Genomic DNA, 18460 nt, shown 5'->3' on the forward strand with positions numbered 1-18460 from the left:
TCCAGCCCGCCCTGACAGCACTAGGTAGCTCCTTCAGCCAGAGACTGTTACACCCGCGCTGCAAGAAGGAGAGATACCGACGCTCGTTCCTACCGACTGCTGAATAAAAAATAGCAACAATAATATTAATAATAATTAAATGATGTGGAAAACACCTGTAAATAGCACTGCGATTTATCCATTTTGTATTTATATTGCACTTAATTGAACGGTGTTGTTTGTTTGTTTTCTTCTTCTTTCTGCCTACATTCTTGCTGCTGGAGGCTGTAAATTTCCCCAGTGTGGGGCAAATAAAGGATATCTTATCTTAAGAAAGACGGGAGATGACGTCACTTTTCAGAAGGCTGACCGGGAATAAGTCGGCATTGGGATGGAGTTCGAAGGGGGCTCGCGCGAGGCTAGGGCTCACGGTGCATCCGAACAGAACGAAGCGGCGGTGCTCCACCAAAGAGAGAAGACGAAAAACGCCATAAACGCAGTCGCCCCTCTTGACGGACGAGGCCGAATCTCGGGCGCGTGACGTCATGACGTCGATCGCTCACGCCTCCTCGTGGGCGGAGTCGGGCGCTCGTTTCCTTCCTTCTGCCGTGTGGAAAACCCCGAGCGGATATTTTGCGCTGCGCACTTCTGGGCCAATATCGGAGCCCGACCCGGGCGGGCACCTTTGAGGGCTTTCCCGTAGATCCCAAGCGCCGAGGAGCTCTCGAGACGGCGCCGGCCGCCACTCGGACACGAGTCGCTCGAGAAGTCCGAGACGGCCTCGGCACGACATGTCTGCGGGCCCCGGGCGCACCAGCGCCGAACCGTGGGGGAGCTTCGACGAGCCCGTCGTCCAGGTAAGCTTCGTCGTTAGCCGCCGGAAAGCTGGCCTTCACTCTCTCCGTCGTGCCTCCGGACCGCCGACGAGGTGGCGTCCGAACGACGCGGCCTTCTCCGGAGTGACACGTACGCGGCTTTGAACGCAGGGCGGCGGCGGAGGTTCGGCGGTCATCGACATGGAAAACATGGACGACACGTCGGGCTCCAGTTTCGAGGACATGGGAGAGATGCATCAGCGGATGAAAGAGGAGGAGGAAGTGGCGGCGGAGGCGGCGGACGCCGATGACCAAGACGGAGACTTCTTGGGCATGAAGGGCTTCAAGGGCCAGCTGGGCAGGCAGGTGGCGGACGAAGTGAGTCGACGTGGCCCTTTCTTCTTTGCGCCTTCTGGGACTCCCGCGAGCGGATCGGGCGCTCTCACTCGAGTCCGAGTGGCAGCGTCGGTTGTGTGGTCATCAGGTGTGGCAGGTGGGAAAGCGCCAGGCGTCTCGAGCCTTCAACCTGTACGCCAACATCGACATCCTCCGGCCCTACTTCGATGTGGAGCCCGCGCAGGTGCGCGGCCGGTAAGAGCCGCCGCCGCCGCCGCCGCTTCCCGTTCGATACGAGTCGATTGTCGTGTGCCTTCAGGTTGATCGAGTCCATGATTCCCGGCCGCGTGATCAACTTCCCTCAGGTACGCCCGCTTCGCGTCTCGCTTTCAGCACTCGGGGCCCTCACACGTTGCGCGCGTGTGTAGAAGATTGCAGGTGAGCTGTATGGGCCGCTCATGCTGGTTTTCACACTGGTTGCCATCTTGTTGCACGGCATGAAGACATCGGGGACCGTCATCGTGAGAGGACACACGCACGCACGCACACACAAAGTAATGACGGCACAATGACGTTGCGTGTGTGCGCGTGCGCGCGCACCTGCCCGTTCCAGAGGGAGGGCACTCTGATGGGAACGGCTATCGGAACGTGCTTCGGGTACTGGCTGGGAGTCTCGTCTTTGATCTACTTCCTGGCGTATCTGCTCAATGCTCAGATCACCTTGTTGCAAACCCTCTCCCTGCTGGTACGTACACGTGGAGTTTTCGCCTCGTCGCCATACCCCGTCAAGCCGGCCGTCGGTCGAGCCTTTGCCCGCTTTGGTCCTCTCAGGGCTACGGCTTGTTCGGCCACTGCGCGGTTCTCCTGGTGAGCTACAACGTGCACGTCCACCCGCTCTTCTACACCCTGTGGCTGGCGCTGGGAGGACTGTCCACCCTGCGCATGGTGATGCGGCTTCCGCGTCTCCCGCGGCGGCGGCCGCCGCGGCGGCCGCCGCGGCCTGAGCGCCTTTTGTCTTTCAGGTGTCGGCTCTGCTGTCTCGCACGGTGGGCGCGACTCCTCGCCTGCTGCTGTGCACGACGGTGTCCGCGCTGCACATGCTCTTCCTGCTCTACCTTCACTTTGCTTACCACAAGATGGTGGAAGGTAGGCTTTCGCGCGTCAAACTTTCAAGCCGGAAATTGACCAAAGTGAAGGCGCTCGCTCACGCGGGGAAGGTCGACATGGCGTCAGACGGGGGGGAGGGGGGGGTTAGGACCAAAATTCACAAATTGGGATACCTCCAAACTTGTAGCTCTTCTCCCGATGCTAACGCAACATCTCTCACCCACCGTCGCGCCGTCCCATGTGTGCACGTTCAGGCCTTCTGGACTCCCTGGAAGGATCCGAGCTAGCCGCCATGCCGCGGGTGGCCAGAGAGGTGGAGCGAGCGAGGATCAACACCACCGCTGCCCTCGCCCTGTGACCCGCGCACGTCGCCCACCCGTCTGCTCCTCTTCTCTTTTCGTGGTTACGCTTGTCTTTGTGCCGTGGAATTAGGCTCGTCGGTGCTCCTTTGGACCAAAATATATCATTTTGCCCCCCCGACACTTTTGTGCGTGTGTGTTAGGGGAAGGGGGAATGCCACAGGGGTGTCTTGAGACTGCTCCCGAAACCGCAAAATGATGACCGTGATTCACCCACACTGGATTTGAAGCACATCATCTGTGGGACAGTACAGCAAAACGGCAAACGGAAAAGATAAGTCAGTACTTTGCAAAATAATAGCAAAACGGTTTCAGTGTGCCAAAACCATTTGAGATAATAGCAACCTAATTACTGCCCCCCCCCATACACCTTCTACAGTAACACAAAAAGCACTTATTCACTCATTCAAAAAAAAATATAATAATCAAACAGCACACATAAACAGACTTGTGCCAAACAAGAAGAGCGTATTCTTCCATCCAATAGCCAAAGCGCTTTCTCCTCACGGGGCTCGCGGGGGCCTATCGCAGCTGTCTTCCCACCCCGAACTGGTTGCCCTCCAATGCCAGGGCACCCCATACACAGACAAACACTCGCACTCGTACCGATGGACGGTTGGGAGTGGTCCATGAACCTGCCGCGCGTGACCTCGGCGATGCCTTCAAAGAAATCAAATCGCAGGAGCTGCCCAAGGTGATCGTGACAGCAGTTGCTTCATCTACGTGAGCAAATGGCATTCTTTCTCTGGAAAAAGATGGGAACGTGGAAACGGAAGGCATAAAACATTCATTGGACTTATTAAAAAGGCAGCAACTTTACTCGACAACACGACTCATTGAAGCTGGCTGCACTTGAATCGCCCATACCTGTCAACTTCAGAGCGCCAACCTGTATAAACTACCAAAAAAAATCCTTATAACATACCAAAGCATTTTGTCAAAATAACGGCAGAAAAACCCCCACGAAATTTTCAATGATATTTCTTGTAGATCTCCATAATACAATGTCTGCTTAATGTCTAATCATCATTCTACTTAGTAGCATTTCTGTGTTCAGAGTTGTATTCCTGCGTTACTTTTTTGGAAAGTTACCGTAAATGAAAGCATTCGAGTAGACGAGCACCATTCTGGGCAAAAGCAAACGGAACTACCTGTTAGGGGAAGAAAAGAAAACACGGAAGTTTTCAGAATCCGTATGATTTGTGCGATACGGCCAAATACGTAAGATTCACCACAAAATCCGTATGAACTATGGCTAAACCGTACGAGTTGACGGGTATGATCGCCGAATCCGCCATCGCGATGAGCATTCATTCCCACAATCCCTTGCGACCGTCGTACGTGCAGTTACGACAGAACAGCAGAAGATGGCCTCGCCTGGTCCTCCGGAGGGCAGCGGGCGTGTGGGGGGGGGGGGGGGCGCAGAAGCAAACCAGCAGAACGCACTCACTTCCGGACAATTTGGAGTGTTCCGTTTAGCCGCCCGCCATGCGCGTTTTTGGAATACTGGATGAAAACGGGGCGCCCGGAGGAAAGCCACGCAGGCGCGGGGAGAACATGCAAACTCCACACAGGAAACCGGAGTTCCAGTCTGATCAGGAGCCAGCGTGTAAATTTGGACAAAGCTTTTACCTCCAGCGTCACGCCGGATGTGACGACACACCAGCCCCCCCCCCCCGGGTGGCCGAAGTCTGTGCCTGTGACGCGTCGCCTGTGCGCCTCCTGTGGATGAAAGATGAAGATTTATTTCTGCGCAAGTATCCGCGGCGGCAGGGCTGACGTGCGCCTGTACGAGCACATCGTCGAGACGCTCGGAAAGTTCGGGGAGGTTCTGACGGAGCACGTGGGCGACAGTCAGCTCAGCCATACAGGTCAGAGTTCACGCGGTGGGAGGTAGGAACGGGCGGCTGCCATCTTGGACGCGGGATGGACGGAATTGAGGAAAAGCCCAAAACAACCTCGACAGTACCATTTAACTCAACTAAGTTAAAAAGTACTTTAATGACTTGAAATTCAGTCGTTTCGGAGCACCGCTCGACGGCTCGTTTTAGCCACATGCCCTGACGATCGCGGTGTCTGACTGTTCCAGTCTCGTATTCTACCACTGATCACTTTAGCTCTGCTTGATACTGTGCACAATGGGCGGTACCACCGCACAACGGCTCACTTCCATTCCAAAATGCCCGTCCGTACTTATTTGTCACGTCCTTGTTTATGATGATACTAATGCGGCGCGTTCTATGTCTTCGACATACTTGGCCAATAAAGAGGATTCGGATTCCGATCCATTCATTCTCTGTACCACTAAAAACGATGCCTGGATAATTCAAACGGCTCCCCGACGACCGCACACGTCTGCAAATGCCTTATCTCGATTCAACACAAAGACAAATACCGTATCCATCGGCTCGGATGGAAGACTGTAAAAATGGAGGAATATTCTCCATTTGAGAGGTTCGAAATCGGAGGAGTTTGAAAATCCGAAAGGTCTCCGAACAAATCGGTTGTCGACGAGTTTGACAAGAAACGGGTTGCCGACGAAGCGTGACCTCGGCGCTGTTGCCCTTTCCAGGAGAGGAGTCGGGCGACGGAGCCATTCACGACCGGGACTTGGACTGGCTGCGGCAAGCCGACGGTGAGAAGCGCCCGTCTTTCTCCGCCACGCAACCGCGATCGCCGACTTGACGTGAACGCGCGTGCCGCGACAGCGGTCGTCGCCGAGGTGACGCAACCGTCGCTGGGCGTGGGCTACGAGCTGGGCCACGCCTACCTGATGAGGAAGAGGACCTTGTGTCTTTTTCGACCGTCATCGGGACGCGGTGAGCGCTCGGCTTTTCTCAATGTCCGTTTGCGAGCGGGAGCGAGAAAAAGAGCGATAAGGCACGGCTCCCTTCCTTCTGTCGCAGAGTTGTCGGCCATGATCCGAGGGGCGGCGGACGGCGAGCGGATGTTGGTGACGGACTACGCCGGCCGGGACGACGTGGACGCCATCCTAGAGCGCTTCTTCCGGGCCGAGCCTCACTGAATTCCACTTTGTGCTCTCACATTAAAAGCGGACGCCGCCACCTTCCCCGAGGCAAAGCCGCGTGTGCGCGTTTGTTTCCGAGCGGTCACGTTTACTTCCAGCCAACCCTTCCAAAAGCGCAGCATTGACAATACGTAGGTTGCGCAGAGCCATGGAAACACTTGGAGAAAAAAAAAAAAAACCAACTGCACTTACGGTGCCTCGTTTTGAAAAAGCCCAAAGACGCCCGGCTTACCGAATATTTGGTCATCCGGGCAACGGCGAATATTCTCGTCGACAGGAAGCGTCCGCGCTTTGCGTTCTGCACGTGATCCGTCCGCAAGGAATCTCGGGGCTTTGGAGTCCACGGCGTCTGGCGCCCAACCTGCCGCCGCAAACACACAAGCGGAAACGAGCTCATCTCTTTTCGTCAACGGACGCCACTGCTTCGCGTTTGCTTTCAAAACTTACCGCTAGCTTGTAGCGGACGCGTGCGCATTTTCAGCATGACGTCTCTGAGCCACTTTGACGCTCTCCTCTTTCATCTCTAACTGCTTCAAACGTGCTGTGAATTGGCAATTTCTCCATTGCGAGACTAATAAAGGTTTTCTTATCTTAAACACGGCCAAACTCGGACGCAAAAAAGAAAGAAGAAGAAGACCAAAGTGGGAACGTCATGCCGCCGCAAGCGCGCGGTGCTTCGGATGGGCGAGGCGACCGGCACGCGTGCGCGAGTAATTCCGTGTCACCCGGCGCCCGTTAACGGGTTAGTCTGAATGTTTCCGAAACCGCCATTTTGACCCGAACCCAAATACCGTCGCCGCATCAAACTTGGCGTGCGTCCGATGGACTACGCGGGCACTTCCGCGTTCGGGCCGGGTTCTGATCACACGATGGGCAAAAATCAAACTCATTCCGACAGGTTGACCGCCTTTCCACTGAAGACGTCGATGAACCAGACGGTGTTCGGTTAGTCGGTTTTTTTATTTGAAAATATGCATCAGTTTACAAATCAAAGTGTTGGGGGAACCTTGAAGTACTCGACCGTCGTCAAAGGTCAGACGGCGAGAAGCAGTTGACGAGGAGGCGGCGCTCCGAGCCGCTGACATTTCGTCCAACTGAAAGTCGTCCCGACGAGCGCAGAAACGCAAAGCGGCCGTGCGTCGGAAGGGAACAAAAGGGCGACGAGTGTCCCTTGCGTCTCGGGCAAGCTCAAAGCGAGTTTCTCCTCTTTTTATTTCGCAAGTTGAAGAGAGTGAGCAAAACCTTCGACTACACGTCAGCAAAAGCCGGCGACAGAATGGCCAGCTTGAAACGGTCAACGCGTCGAACCGAGTCAAGCGCGACCGGTCGGCGGCGGAGACGCAAAGGACGAGCGCCGCCGAGTCCGTCGCGTTGTACGATATCAAATCTATTTGGACTCGGCGCAAATCGGTCCTGCCGTGGGCAGCCCTTTTCAATTTGCCTCCGCCTTTCTTCTCAAAGGCCGGCCGTCGCGTGCTGACGGAACATCGGCAAAGCCCGTTCCATCCCATCGCGCGTCGACGATCGACGGCATCCATACCGAACCGACGTAAGATGTACAAACGGACGGCCGCAATCGGCGACGTCACCAAAAAAAGAAAGCGCAAAACAAAAGGGTCGGGACACGAGCAACAATCGATGGTCTTGAAGAAAACAGTCGGCGCCGACATTCTAAGGGCTCGCGCGGCTCGTGTGCGTCTCACGTTGCGTCGCGGACCCCAAAAAGCAGGCAGGAGGGAGGAGCGGGGCGTACTTGAAGAAGTGTATCGCTAAAACGCAGAGAAAACCAAATGCAAAAACAATCATAGTCCAAAGTAGCAAAGAAAAATAGCAACGGAAGCTAAAACACAATCGTGACCCAAACAAAGCTAACAGCAAACAAAGGAACGCGACGGTAGCGAGAGCAAACAACGAGCCGACGCCGAGCGGTCGGGCCGGGAGTCCTTTTAAAGCACCGATTACCTAACGACCGACAGGCGTGCGGCTGCAGGGGGAGCCCTACAGTGCCACCTGCTGGTCACAAACAGAATCATGACAACGCGTCGCCGTATTCACACGGCGAAAAGCAAAGGAATGCTCCTCGGCGATTTGCGGACACGCCGTGGTTTGGATGGCATATGGAACGCGTGTTGGTCGGCGTGGCCATGGTGTCGACACCAAAGCAAAGACAAGGCAACTTCCTTGGACATCAAAGTCATCTCGCGTGTTACCGAGGCAGCGAGAGGATCGCATTTTGCTTTTCTTCCCAAAAGACGGCACATGCGCGCACGCGCACGTCCAAATACGCAGAGATTATGGCTGTATCCTGCTTGCGGGTGGGGCGGGGGACACGGTCTTGCGCGTTATTGTTGTTGTCTGTGCAGGTGGTGCACCCCCATTCTCTTGGGGCTCCTGTGAGGTCGCGGCAGCGCGGCTGCCGCAAAGGCGGGGTCCAGGTCCGCGAGGTGGGGCGAAATGACGGGCGAGTCCCGGACGAGGTGACCCGGCTCCTCCTCCTCCTGGCGACGGCGCGGCGGCGTCATCAGACCGAGCGCCGCGCGGCCACTCCCGCCGTCTCGGTCCGGGTCGCTCGGGAGGCGCCCCCCGCCGCCGTACGGGCCCCCGGCGTAGGCGCGGGGCTCGGCGTCCGGGCTGGAGGCGCGGCTCGGGGTGGAGCCCTCCTCGCCGTCCGAGTACTCCGCCCTGGACGGGGCCCCGTCCAGGGCGGAGGGCGTCGCCTCGTCGACAAACACCCGCTGCCAGTTGGCCAGGAGGTCCTCGGAAGAGCTGGCGGAACTGGCCCCCACGCTGGGCCCCTGCGCAAACGGGGCAGCGGCGCGTACGTATCATCCACCCGCGATAACGGAAGCGCAAAGTCGCGAGGGAACGCCGTCGGCACGCACTCACCTGCGGCGGGCTGCTGAAGGGGCTGGACTGGCTGGAGGGCGCGTCGCGCGAGGGGGCGGGGCTGGGCGGCCGCCGCTCGCCGTGCAAGCCGAGCGAGATGGCCTGTCGCGTGGCGTACGTGCAGTTGGGGAGCGGACCGTTCTTGGGAATCTTCACTTTGTCGTCCGAGGAAAACTCGATGACCTTTCGGCCGGGGCACAGCAAAGCGGGCGGCGGCGGCGGCGGGTACGGATTCAACTTGTCGAAGGAGGGCGCGGCGCCCGCCTCCTCGCCGGCCTCGGGCCCGTCGGGCGGCGCCTCGCCCTCGGCCGCCGGCCCCCCCGCCGTCATGTCCACGCGCACGAATACGTCCTCGGCGGCCGGCCAGCCGCGGCTGCTGGACTGCGCCGAGTTGAGGAGCAGCGGTTCGGGTTTCTCCAGGACCCGAGCGATCACCGAGGTCGGCACCACGTCGGACGGCGTCAGGCTCAGCGTGTCCGGGTCCCGGCCGCGGGGGGCGGGGCTCGGCTCGGGCAGGCTGCTGCTCTTCATGTGCTTCTTCAACATGTCCTGAAGTTCGCACGGCAGCTGCGAGACGGCAAAGCGGGCTCAGCGGGGGGACCCCGCGGACGCAAAAACAATGGGCGGGGGCGCGGCGGCATTGGACTCACGTCAGCAAACTTGTGGTTCCTGAAATGCGACTTGTTGCATTTGAGCAGCTGCACGGCAAGGTTGCAGTCCAGCCGATAACGCTCCTGAGACGCACGCGCACGCACACGCGCACGGCGTAAGCCAACCCCGTCGGGCGGCCGCTATGCTAGCGCCGAGCTAACGGGCGGCAGCCCGCCGGGCCGGCGGAACCTCGCTCCAGAGAGCAAACGATTGTCGGCCAAGAGAAATGAAAAAAGGACTCGCCGGCGAGAGCGCGGCCTGCGACGCATCGCCCGAGGAGGCCCGCGAGCGGTCTTATTCTCGGATTCACGGCTGACGCGGGCTCATTTCGAACGATACGACCGAAAACGATCGGGTACCCGGGAACCGATCGGCTTCGCTTTTTAGTAGCCGTTTTTAGTTGGAGCAGCGTGCCTGTGGAATAAATATGCACGCGCGGACAAAACGGTTGGCGGCCCCCGTTCATGAAAGAACAAGCCGGAGGAAATGGACATTCGACGAAGCGGAAGCGAGTCCAAAATGGGATCGGCTTCTTTTCAGAAAGCGACCGGGACAAAAAAAACAAGGGCAGCTTGAAATCCACATTTTGCCGCGCAACTTTTTGAGGCCGTCAAAGGATTTTTGTCCTTTGCGACGTCGCGCCTCTCCGCAGCGGCGTTGGCGCAAAGCGCTCCCTCCGTTTGCGGCGGGATACGAAGGCCGCTCTCCGCCGCGGCCAACTTTGAGCCCCCTCGGCCGCCGGACGAGCGTCCGACGTTTTTGCTCCTCGCCCGCTTCGGGCCGTCGCGAGACGAACGCCGCTCGCCGACACCGGCCGGCCGGAGAACATGAGAAAGCCTCCTCCGAATTTCGCCTTTCTCGGTCCGATTCGGACAACGCGGAGCTAGCCGACGCGCCGTCGGCAAAAGTTGCGGGTCTCGCCTCGTCCGTCCGGAGGCTCCTCGGCCGGTGGACCCGCGCTTTGTCATTTTGTTTTAGCTTTCGTTTCAAAGAGCGGCGGCCTCCCGCAAAGTGCGCTTTGACGCAAAAAGACGACGGAGTGTTTCAAGTCGAGGCGGGCGAGGAAAAACCTGCTTCGGCGACGACGTCCCGTCCTGCCCGCCGTCTCCCAACCGGCGACGCGGACGAGCGCGTTATTTGCGCGCTTGGTCGAGTGCCTCCGTTGCGTTCGCGTACCAGGACCGACGTTGGCTTTCCCAAAGCGCGCGGTCAGATTTGGGGTCGGAACCGGTGACCGGGATTCATATTGACGATGGCGGGGCCCGACCAGTTTTGGCGCCGATTAGCGCGGCATCCGCCGCCCTCGCTCGGGAAGGGCCGACATCGGCGCAAAAACGGCTGGATTGTCTTTGCGGCCGTAGCGGGCCTTGGCGGGAAAACCCGGGCCGGACGCAAACGCGTCCCGTGGCGCTACGGGCCGGCGCTTTAATGTGCGCTTTGGCGTGCGCCCGCTCAACTGAGAAATCTCTTCTGCGGAAACGAGCACCTCGCCGCCCCTTGGCTTTCTCGCGTCAGACGCGGGACGCGCTCACTCGAGTCGGACGCGACAAAGCCATCGGGCGCAATGCGCGCGAGCGCGAGGGGAGGCTCACGTTCAGCTCCTCCAGACGGTCGATGGTGTTCTTGGCCTCCAGGAGCTTGTCGGTCAGCTTCACCATCTCCCGGTCCGCGGTCTTCTTGTCTCGCTCCGCCGTCCGCAGCTGAGGGGGCGGCAAGGACGGCGGGTTAGGCGGCGGCCCGTCGGGAGAAAGCGCTTCGGCCGGGTCGGATGAGGAAGAGGTGGGGGGGGGGGGGGGCTACAAACACAAGGGCGGCGCTACGGAGAGCAAGGGCAAGTCTTATGGATGACCGAGATGAAGATGAAAGCCTACTGCGTGGACCCAGGTCTGACTGACGGCGGCCTGGCGACCATGATGATGATGATGAAGGTGCAGATTCCAAGACAGAGCAGCGGGAAAGAAGACGGAAGTGGCGGGGGGGGGGGGGGGGGGGGCGCCGGCAGGAAACACGTGATTATGGGTTTGTTTTTTTTCTTGCAATTCCAACGAGATAATGGCTGCGTTTCTTCGCATGCAGCTCGGGTGCAGTCATCGCAGAAACTCGTACCGCCAAAATATTACACGAGCGTCGCCGCTCGCCGGCTAAGCGGGAGCGCGCGAAACCCCCATCCCGGCTTCCCGTTCCAAGAGATGCGTACTGTATTTGCTTTCAAATCTTTGAAGGCCCCCGCCCCCGCCCTCCCTTTTTTTGAACCGCTCCCTCCCGAAACGTTGAAAGACGGTTACCAGAGCGCGCAGCTTCTCTTCCAAGTCCTGATTGGCCCTCTGAGATGCCGTGTAGCTGTTCTGGAGTCTGCGGAGGGAAAGGCCACGCTCCCGTTACGTCAACGCATTTGAATTGGAAAATCTCGTCAGCGCGGTGAATCCAATGGCGCCGTATCCTCCGATCGCACGGCAGCGCGCGCGCGGGGACGCGCCTCCGGCGGGCTTTGGCGAGAGACGCGTAGCGGCAAAGACGTGGCTTGCGTCCATCGTTTTGTCGGAATTGAATCGACCGGAACGGGGCTTCTTCGGACGTATCCGTCGTCGCGGCCGAAGTCGCGGCCGTCGCCGTCCGACCAAACGGTTCCGCGAATCGTCCGGTATCGAGACGCGTACGCGACGCTCTTTTATCGGAGAGGCGCGCACCCGTGTTGAGAAGACCGAGAGGGCAACCGCACACGCAATTTGCTGCGCTTTCAATAAGGTCAATTCCAAAGTCAAGTCAGCTTTTTTAAGCGAGACGAGCAAAAGGAAAACGCCCCGGGTGCGGTGTTTGCGCGACGGCGAGCCGCGGAAGCTTTCACTCCGCCCGCTCGCCTTTCGCCGCGACGGAAAGAACGCGCAAAGGGCTCACCGGCGAAACTTGTCCCTCATCTTCTCGAGGTCGTCTCTTGCGCGGCTCAGCTCCGCCTCCATGTAATGGCGGCTCCCGTCAAACTCCGCCTCCGCGGCCTCCATCTCGCGGGCGGAGAAAGTCAGGCGTCCGCGCAGATCCTCGTTCTGCCGCCGAAGGATTCTGGGGAACAACGAATCCTCCGTTTGCGCTGGCCGGCGAGTATCCGAGCCCGACTCCGAATCCGGATCCAAACCCGATTGGAGTTTGCCGTTGTTCTTTTCGGCCGACTTCGTAACGTTCCGCGACCGCGCGACGGAGAGTCGGATTGGGATTCTCCGATCGTCTGCGCTTTGAGGCCAATATCTATCCCGTCCAGCCCTTCCGCACGCACGCGCGGCCCGGTGAGCGTTTCATTTTGGATTGTGTTCATTTGCGCTTTGTCATTGTTCAAAACGGCGACCCGGCGAAATCACGCTAGGATGGAGCGATTGTAATCGCGCCCGCGTGAGATGGATCAACACGGAACATTCCGACACGCACGTCGCCCGCCGCAGCCGCAAGTCGATCGATCCGGCGATGACGAGCGGGCGGGCGCGTCTCTCGCCGGAGGAGTTTTTCTGCCGTCGGTCATTTGGGAGGCGCCGCTGCAAACTTTGCCGACCGAACCCAAGCCGGCTTTTGAAAATAAAACGGACACTTGAAGAAGCGGACCGGGGGAACGCGCACGTTTTATCTCGGAGGGGCGCCCGGCGCGGGAGCCTCGGCTAGACGGCGGACCGACGGTACGAGTCGAACGTATCGCGGGATTGGATATCTAACGGACGAAACGAGCGCCAGCCACTCGCGCGGGTAGCGCGAAGCGGACTCGCGATGCGAGGCGGGCGACGTCGCCGGCTCCTTCGGCGGCCCGCCGTTGGACTCGGGCCCGGCGGGAACGGCGCCGCGTCCGCTCTCGGCATATCGAGCGACACGAGCGCTTTGTAAGTCCGTCGCTACCGCGCGAGCGGTAGTCGCGGCGTCTCCCGCGCCGTGAAACCGCTCGGCGGTACGCTCGGCACTCCAAACGTATTTCCCAAAGGCCGCCGTTTCGAATGAGCGAGCGGCCAGCCGCAGGGCCTCGCCCGCCGCGTTCTTGTTTTCCCAATGTCGGCCAAACATCGAATGGTCGGCGTTACTCGCAACCATCTCGCGGAGTTCACGTTCTTTCCTCCGAAAGGTTCCAGTCACCAGACGAATCTCATCGACGCGATGAATCGCAAACGCGGCGCGACAGAAATGAGCGGGGGGGGGGGGGTAGTCTTACCTGATCCGGTCCGAGTCAGACAAAACCTCCTGCAAGACGACAGACAAAAGAGAGTTCAGAGACAATCGCGTCGGCAACATGCGAACAAACGAGCAAATCTTCTTTCCGGGCAAAATGCGTCACGCGTGGCCTTCGTCCACACGTTGCGGCAAATCGAGTCTCGAGTGGCCCGTGCAAAGTCTTTCGGGAGCGAGCGTCCGCCGGTTGGAGAAGCCAACGCGAGTCAGTGAATCGTTGCTGAAAAGGAGCCCCCCCCGCCCCAAAAACACAAACCCCAAATGGGATGGCTGCTGGCTGAATTGAGTGTCAACTGGGCCAGTTAGCAGTTGGAGGCCCCCCCCCCCCCCCCCCCCCAATGAGCTCTCCTAGCGCGGCGTCTCCTACCGTCCTTGCGTCTTCCGCATACTCGGCCAATAAAGACGATTGGGATTCTTCTTTTCTTTTTGGACACGACTCATAAGCGTGGCACAATCTTGCAGAGTTGAGTAAAGGAGCCCCCCCCCCCCTTTCAAGTTCGACTGCTCCAACTCACTTTTTTTTTTTTTTTGCTCTTTCAACATGCATTGCCCTTGGAGAGAAAAAGGGCGGCGGTGAGCGGCCCGCGCGCGGCTCCCTTCTCAAAAATGTCCACCCTCGGGCCGTCGGGGCGGAGGCGCCTCTCGGACGCGCGGCGGGCGCTCGAAGTCGCGGCACGCGCGACGGGTCGACTCGGATCGGCCGAAAGCGCAAACGCGTTTGCGTGGCGCGGGCGGCCAGACGCCAAACCTACCTTGACCTGCGACGCAACGTCCCGTTTAGTGGGACGGCGTTTGTCTCGTTTGCCTCCTGCGTTTACCCTCGAGGCTTCCTCGACAAGAGCGGCCCCCCCGGTCATCTCGGAGCGCCGCAGCGCCGCCGCCCACGCGTCCCAGCGGCGCCTGCGCTCGGCGCGCTCGCCGTCCGGCGTCCGCTTCCCGGGATGGCGAGGGGCGGGGCTTCGGCGGCGGGCCTCGCCGGCCGGGAGCGTGGGGTGGGCGGGGCTTATGACGCGGCAGGCGATTTCATCCAGAAAATCGGAGAAGCGGACTTTCTCCTGCGGGAGCCGCATCCGCCGCGGGCCGCCAGAGCGCCGCGCGGACGGCTCCCGGTAGAAAGAGGGCGCGGCTAAATAAGAGGCGGAGCCGGACTTCCCCACGACCTCAAAGGCGGGCGCCGCGGCCGGGGACGCCGCGCCTTTCTTCAGGATGCTCTTGGGGGGGGCGGCGGCCCTCCTTTGGTCCCGCCTCTCCGCGGGACGTACGCCGGCGCCGCGCCGGCGGGGGCCCGAAGCCTCTCTTAGCGAGCGGGGGGCGGCGGTGCCAAATTCCACGCCGGACGGGCCGGAGGCGTCCGGCGCGCGGGGGACGCGGCGCCGCCTTTTACGGCCGACGGAAAGCGGCCGGAGGGGAGGCGGAGGCGCGCCGAACGCTCGCTGCTTTACCTGACCGTCATCCGGCGCCGGCGTCCGAGGGGGCGACGTGGGCGCGGGCGCGGCGGCGAGGCCGCGAGGCGCTTCCCGATGCTGCGGCGGAGCTTTACGGTAGGGCTTCCCGGACGGCGCCGCGCTGGTCATCCTGGGCCGCTCGCCGTCCTTCCCGCCGGCGCCGTCGCACAAAACGAGTGGCGAGAAAGTCACAAAGGCCGCCTCCGACGCCAGTGCGCCCGGCTCGCTCGCTCGCTGCGGGTCGAAGCCTGTCACGGCTCATCAGTGTCCGGCGTGCGCCCCGCGCATTGATCCGGGCGCGTTCCCGGAACGGCGAGCGGGGCCGCATCGATCGGAAAGAGAGCGACGGCGCACGCGCTCATAAACGGACGCCGATGGACTCGCGCGTCCAAAGCGGCCGCGTTTCCTTGCCCGGCACGTGCGAGGCCAAATGCCACCTTTCTTATTTGAACAAAGATGGAGCCCGACAGTTGGGAGCCTTTTGTGTCCTTTGCTTAGAAGAAGCGCAAAAAGCGGAGCCCCGCGAAAAGCCCTCGCAGCTTTTTTCCATCCGCTACCGGCGCCGTTTGTCCTCACCCGGAAGACCGTCCCAGTCTTGACGATCGCGTCGACGTGGAGGCGTTGCCCTCTGTTCGTCGGAGCGCGCTGTCCGTTTCTATCGAGCGACGACCCGGAATGCCCCCGAGCGGCCCGTCGGGCGCCGATAAATAAGATGAACGATGACGATGACGACGATCGGGCTGCGCGCCGCCGCCGCCGCGTCCAAGTTAACGTCTCGCGGAGCCGCGGATATTCATCGACTACTCGCGATAAGTTGACGATTCGCGCACGATTTCGTGAGTGTCGAGCGATACCTCGAGTCCTCGCAAAACATGACAACTGCGAAGCTTTGATAAGTTTTGGAGGACATTTCAGGAAAATTGGAAGGTCGCGTGATTCACAAGGTCACTTTCAGGGTTAAATTACGGGTCGGAAGCTAACGTTTGGAAAATACGGAACCGATTGCAATTGTTGTGGGATTGATTCCCTTTCCAACGAGACGCGTCGCTGAGATTTCAAGGTTCAAAGGAAGCTTTCGTCCAAATTCGGCGGGCCCCGGCTTGCGAAGCGCTGCTCCGACCGACCTCAAAGCGGAGATGGAGCGTTGGGACGTCGTTTCTTTGATTTCGTTGGGACGGCGCTCAGGAATCAACGGCGGAAACGCCGACGGGGAGTTCATTCAAATCATTATTCGCTCGGTTGAAAGCGTTCTTGACCACGAGACAAATCCAACTTGACACAAGCATAGACGGTGTGCTCGGAAGACGTTGAAGCGGGGGAGGGAGAAGAAAAAGAAGGAAGACGTTGCTGGATTCTCACATTTGCCGCGTGCGAGTAAGCTGTAGGCGGCAAAGTCCAACAATTCAGGTCCACTTTTTGGGACATCCGCCAATGAGCCCAACGTTCACAAACCGTAGTCAAAGCACCGAGGGAAAGACTCCGGTGTGCGTGGAGCGTCACACTCGGCTTGGCTTCGCCAGGACAACGTAAAGGTAACAACGGTGCCGGGTTGTTTGTTCACCTTGAAAGTTTGAGCGCCACCTCCGGTCCTTCTCCCTTGCTAACACGCACGCACGCCACGCGGGGGACGAAGCCAGCGGAAGCGGGCTGCGCCGCCGAGGTGCGACACGGCCTAACACAAGCGCAACGCCAAAGCGGATCAAGCGGCCGCGCCGGGTCCGAGCGAGCGAGCGAGCGAGCAGAGTCGCGTCTACGCGCGACGCGGCGCGGCGCGACGCGACTCACCTCCTCGGCGTCAGATCAGTCGGCCCGCCGCTCGGCAGAGCGGGGCGGAAAGTTGAGCCGAAGCCGCGTTCTCCGGCGCGGCGGGCTCCGGAGCTATCCCGAGCCGGGAGCGAGCGTCGTTCCTCCGCCTCGCATGCGGTCGCGTCGAGCGGCCTTGGCGCGAGGACAAAGAGCCGCCCGGCGGCCTTCGAGCGAGGGCGGAAAATCACTCGGACAAAGTTGGCCGGCTCTTAGCTTGAGCTGTCGCCATCTTCGCCCGCGGGGCATGACGGGTAATCCTCCCCGGGATCCCGCGCGCGCGCGCGCCCCCTCCCGGCGTGCCCTTTCTTGTGACGTCATACACACATCGCCAACGATACGTTGGGAAAGAAGCATCGAATCTTCTTCTTTGTATCATTCGCAATCCGAACCCCCTGTCCGAACAGCGAAAGAAAACCCGAATTTGTTGCTTGGTCCTAATCATCAAGTGACATCATTCACCATGGAAACCGGGGACGCGGAGAGCGCTTTGGACTGAGGGGGGGCAGGTGCTCAAAGTCGAAAACGAGAGCGAGTCAAATTCCGGAGACGCTCAATGTTGAACATTTCCTTTTATCGTCCGGTGCGGCGGGCGGCGGGGCCGACGAGCTGCAAACGGCCTCGTGTTGCGAACAAACCAAAAAGAAAAAGATACGCGGCAGACTTTCAAATACAACCAAACAAACATGCATGTAAGAAATGCTGCGGAGGGCCTAACGCTGCAAACAGAGGAATGAGGCACACGGGGGGGATTGCAGATACAAACGCAAGAATCGCTGCAGTTATTGCTCGCATCAATTCAAAAAACGACAGCAAGGAAAAAAAAGTGAAGCAACTTCCACTAAACCGGGGTTAGGCGACTCCGGTCCTGCTTGTTTTAGAAGTGACCTCTTCTAACACAGCTGATTCAAATCAGATCAGAATCGTGATTGGCTTTTTCTGGAGCTCGCGGATGTGACGAGCCGATGGTTTGAATCGGGCGTGCTGCAGCAGGGAGAGATGCTTCACGTGCAAAAAGAAGCCACAGTCTCCCTCCGGTGGACACGCCGCGTGTGTGTCGAAGTATGGAGCTCGTCTTCGGAACCATCTAGGAACGCGGGGCTCTCAACTCAAGTGTATTTCTCGAGCACTTTCAAACAGCCATCGCCGCGTACAAAGCGCTGTACATGGGACAAGTAACATATACGACAGTAAAGCAACAAATCGCTAACGAAGACGCTAGAAAGCACCGAACGGCAAAACCAAGAACGAATCCGAGTCATGCTGAGTCAAATGCCAAAGAATGCACGTGAGTTTTGAGGCGGCTTTTAAAGATGGGCTCTGCAACCTGTGGCTCGCGAGCCATAGGCGGCTCTTTTGATGATCGCATCTGGCTCGCAGGTAAAACAAAATATTCTCGCTTGTTTCATCCATCCATCGACTTTTTTTTTTTTCGCCGCTTATTTCCTGTTCGGGCTGCCGTTAGATTGCATTTCCGACGACTACGCCAAACGGAAGGAGCAAGAATACACGTTTTCAAACACCGATCGCACGTTCCGGCTGAGGAGACGTCCGCAGAACAAGCGACCCCGGGCCGAGGACTCGGACGATGAGCTCCGCGATAGGCCCGGTGGAAGGCAGACTACTTTTGAGGGGGAAGAGTAAAGAAAAAAAAAACAACCTCACTAACCTGAAATGGCCTTAAATGCTTGCCACTCAAGTAGAAGGATGCGAAGTAGGAAGGAAGTGAAGACAATGAGCAGACAATACTGCTGCTATGCTAGCTTACAAAATGACAAAGATGTTCAAATGTGTATTTTTGTAAATAATAATGCTGATATAAAGAGGGAAGGCTAACTTAACTTGCTGACTTTC

General features: G+C 59.1%; 3 protein-coding genes and 1 long non-coding RNA gene across 5 annotated transcripts; 2 read left to right on the forward strand and 2 right to left on the reverse strand.

Moving 5' to 3' along the window:
* Window positions 1-550: 550 nt before the first annotated feature.
* yipf3 (Yip1 domain family, member 3) lies at window positions 551-2717 on the forward strand. The gene is made up of 9 exons (XM_086122886.1): window positions 551-836; window positions 966-1172; window positions 1279-1385; window positions 1450-1495; window positions 1559-1651; window positions 1744-1875; window positions 1962-2075; window positions 2153-2276; window positions 2492-2717. Exons 1-9 carry the CDS (start codon window positions 771-773, stop codon window positions 2593-2595), a joined length of 993 nt encoding a protein of 330 aa, XP_085979012.1. The 5' UTR covers window positions 551-770; the 3' UTR covers window positions 2596-2717.
* LOC147198723 (uncharacterized) lies at window positions 611-5506 on the reverse strand. Its single transcript, XR_015102166.1, has 3 exons — window positions 5146-5506; window positions 4229-4318; window positions 611-3341 (listed from the first exon to the last, which is right to left on the reverse strand). It is a non-coding gene; the product is annotated as an uncharacterized LOC147198723 (long non-coding RNA).
* Window positions 4049-5677, forward strand: dnph1 (2'-deoxynucleoside 5'-phosphate N-hydrolase 1). The gene is made up of 4 exons (XM_086122887.1): window positions 4049-4467; window positions 5169-5231; window positions 5305-5415; window positions 5503-5677. Exons 1-4 carry the CDS (start codon window positions 4332-4334, stop codon window positions 5619-5621), a joined length of 429 nt encoding a protein of 142 aa, XP_085979013.1. The 5' UTR covers window positions 4049-4331; the 3' UTR covers window positions 5622-5677.
* An 888-nt stretch (window positions 5678-6565) lies between these two features.
* tjap1 (tight junction associated protein 1 (peripheral)) lies at window positions 6566-16882 on the reverse strand. 2 transcript variants are annotated; one of them, XM_086122883.1, is made up of 10 exons: window positions 16589-16882; window positions 14111-14950; window positions 13342-13370; window positions 12057-12218; window positions 11447-11513; window positions 11033-11062; window positions 10754-10861; window positions 9161-9244; window positions 8511-9077; window positions 6566-8419 (listed from the first exon to the last, which is right to left on the reverse strand). In XM_086122883.1, the coding sequence occupies exons 2-10, from the start codon at window positions 14930-14932 to the stop codon at window positions 7967-7969; spliced, it is 2322 nt and encodes a 773-aa protein (XP_085979009.1). In that variant the 5' UTR covers window positions 14933-14950; window positions 16589-16882; the 3' UTR covers window positions 6566-7966. The 2 variants fall into 2 exon arrangements, with proteins under 2 accessions (XP_085979009.1, XP_085979010.1); XM_086122884.1 differs by lacking the exon at window positions 11033-11062.
* Between the last annotated feature and the right edge of the window lie 1578 nt (window positions 16883-18460).

Source organism: Hippocampus guttulatus, chromosome 10 (genome assembly GCF_054856545.1).
Source record: "Hippocampus guttulatus isolate MCC_2025c chromosome 10, RoL_Hgut_1.0, whole genome shotgun sequence".
NCBI lineage: Eukaryota > Metazoa > Chordata > Actinopteri > Syngnathiformes > Syngnathidae > Hippocampus > Hippocampus guttulatus.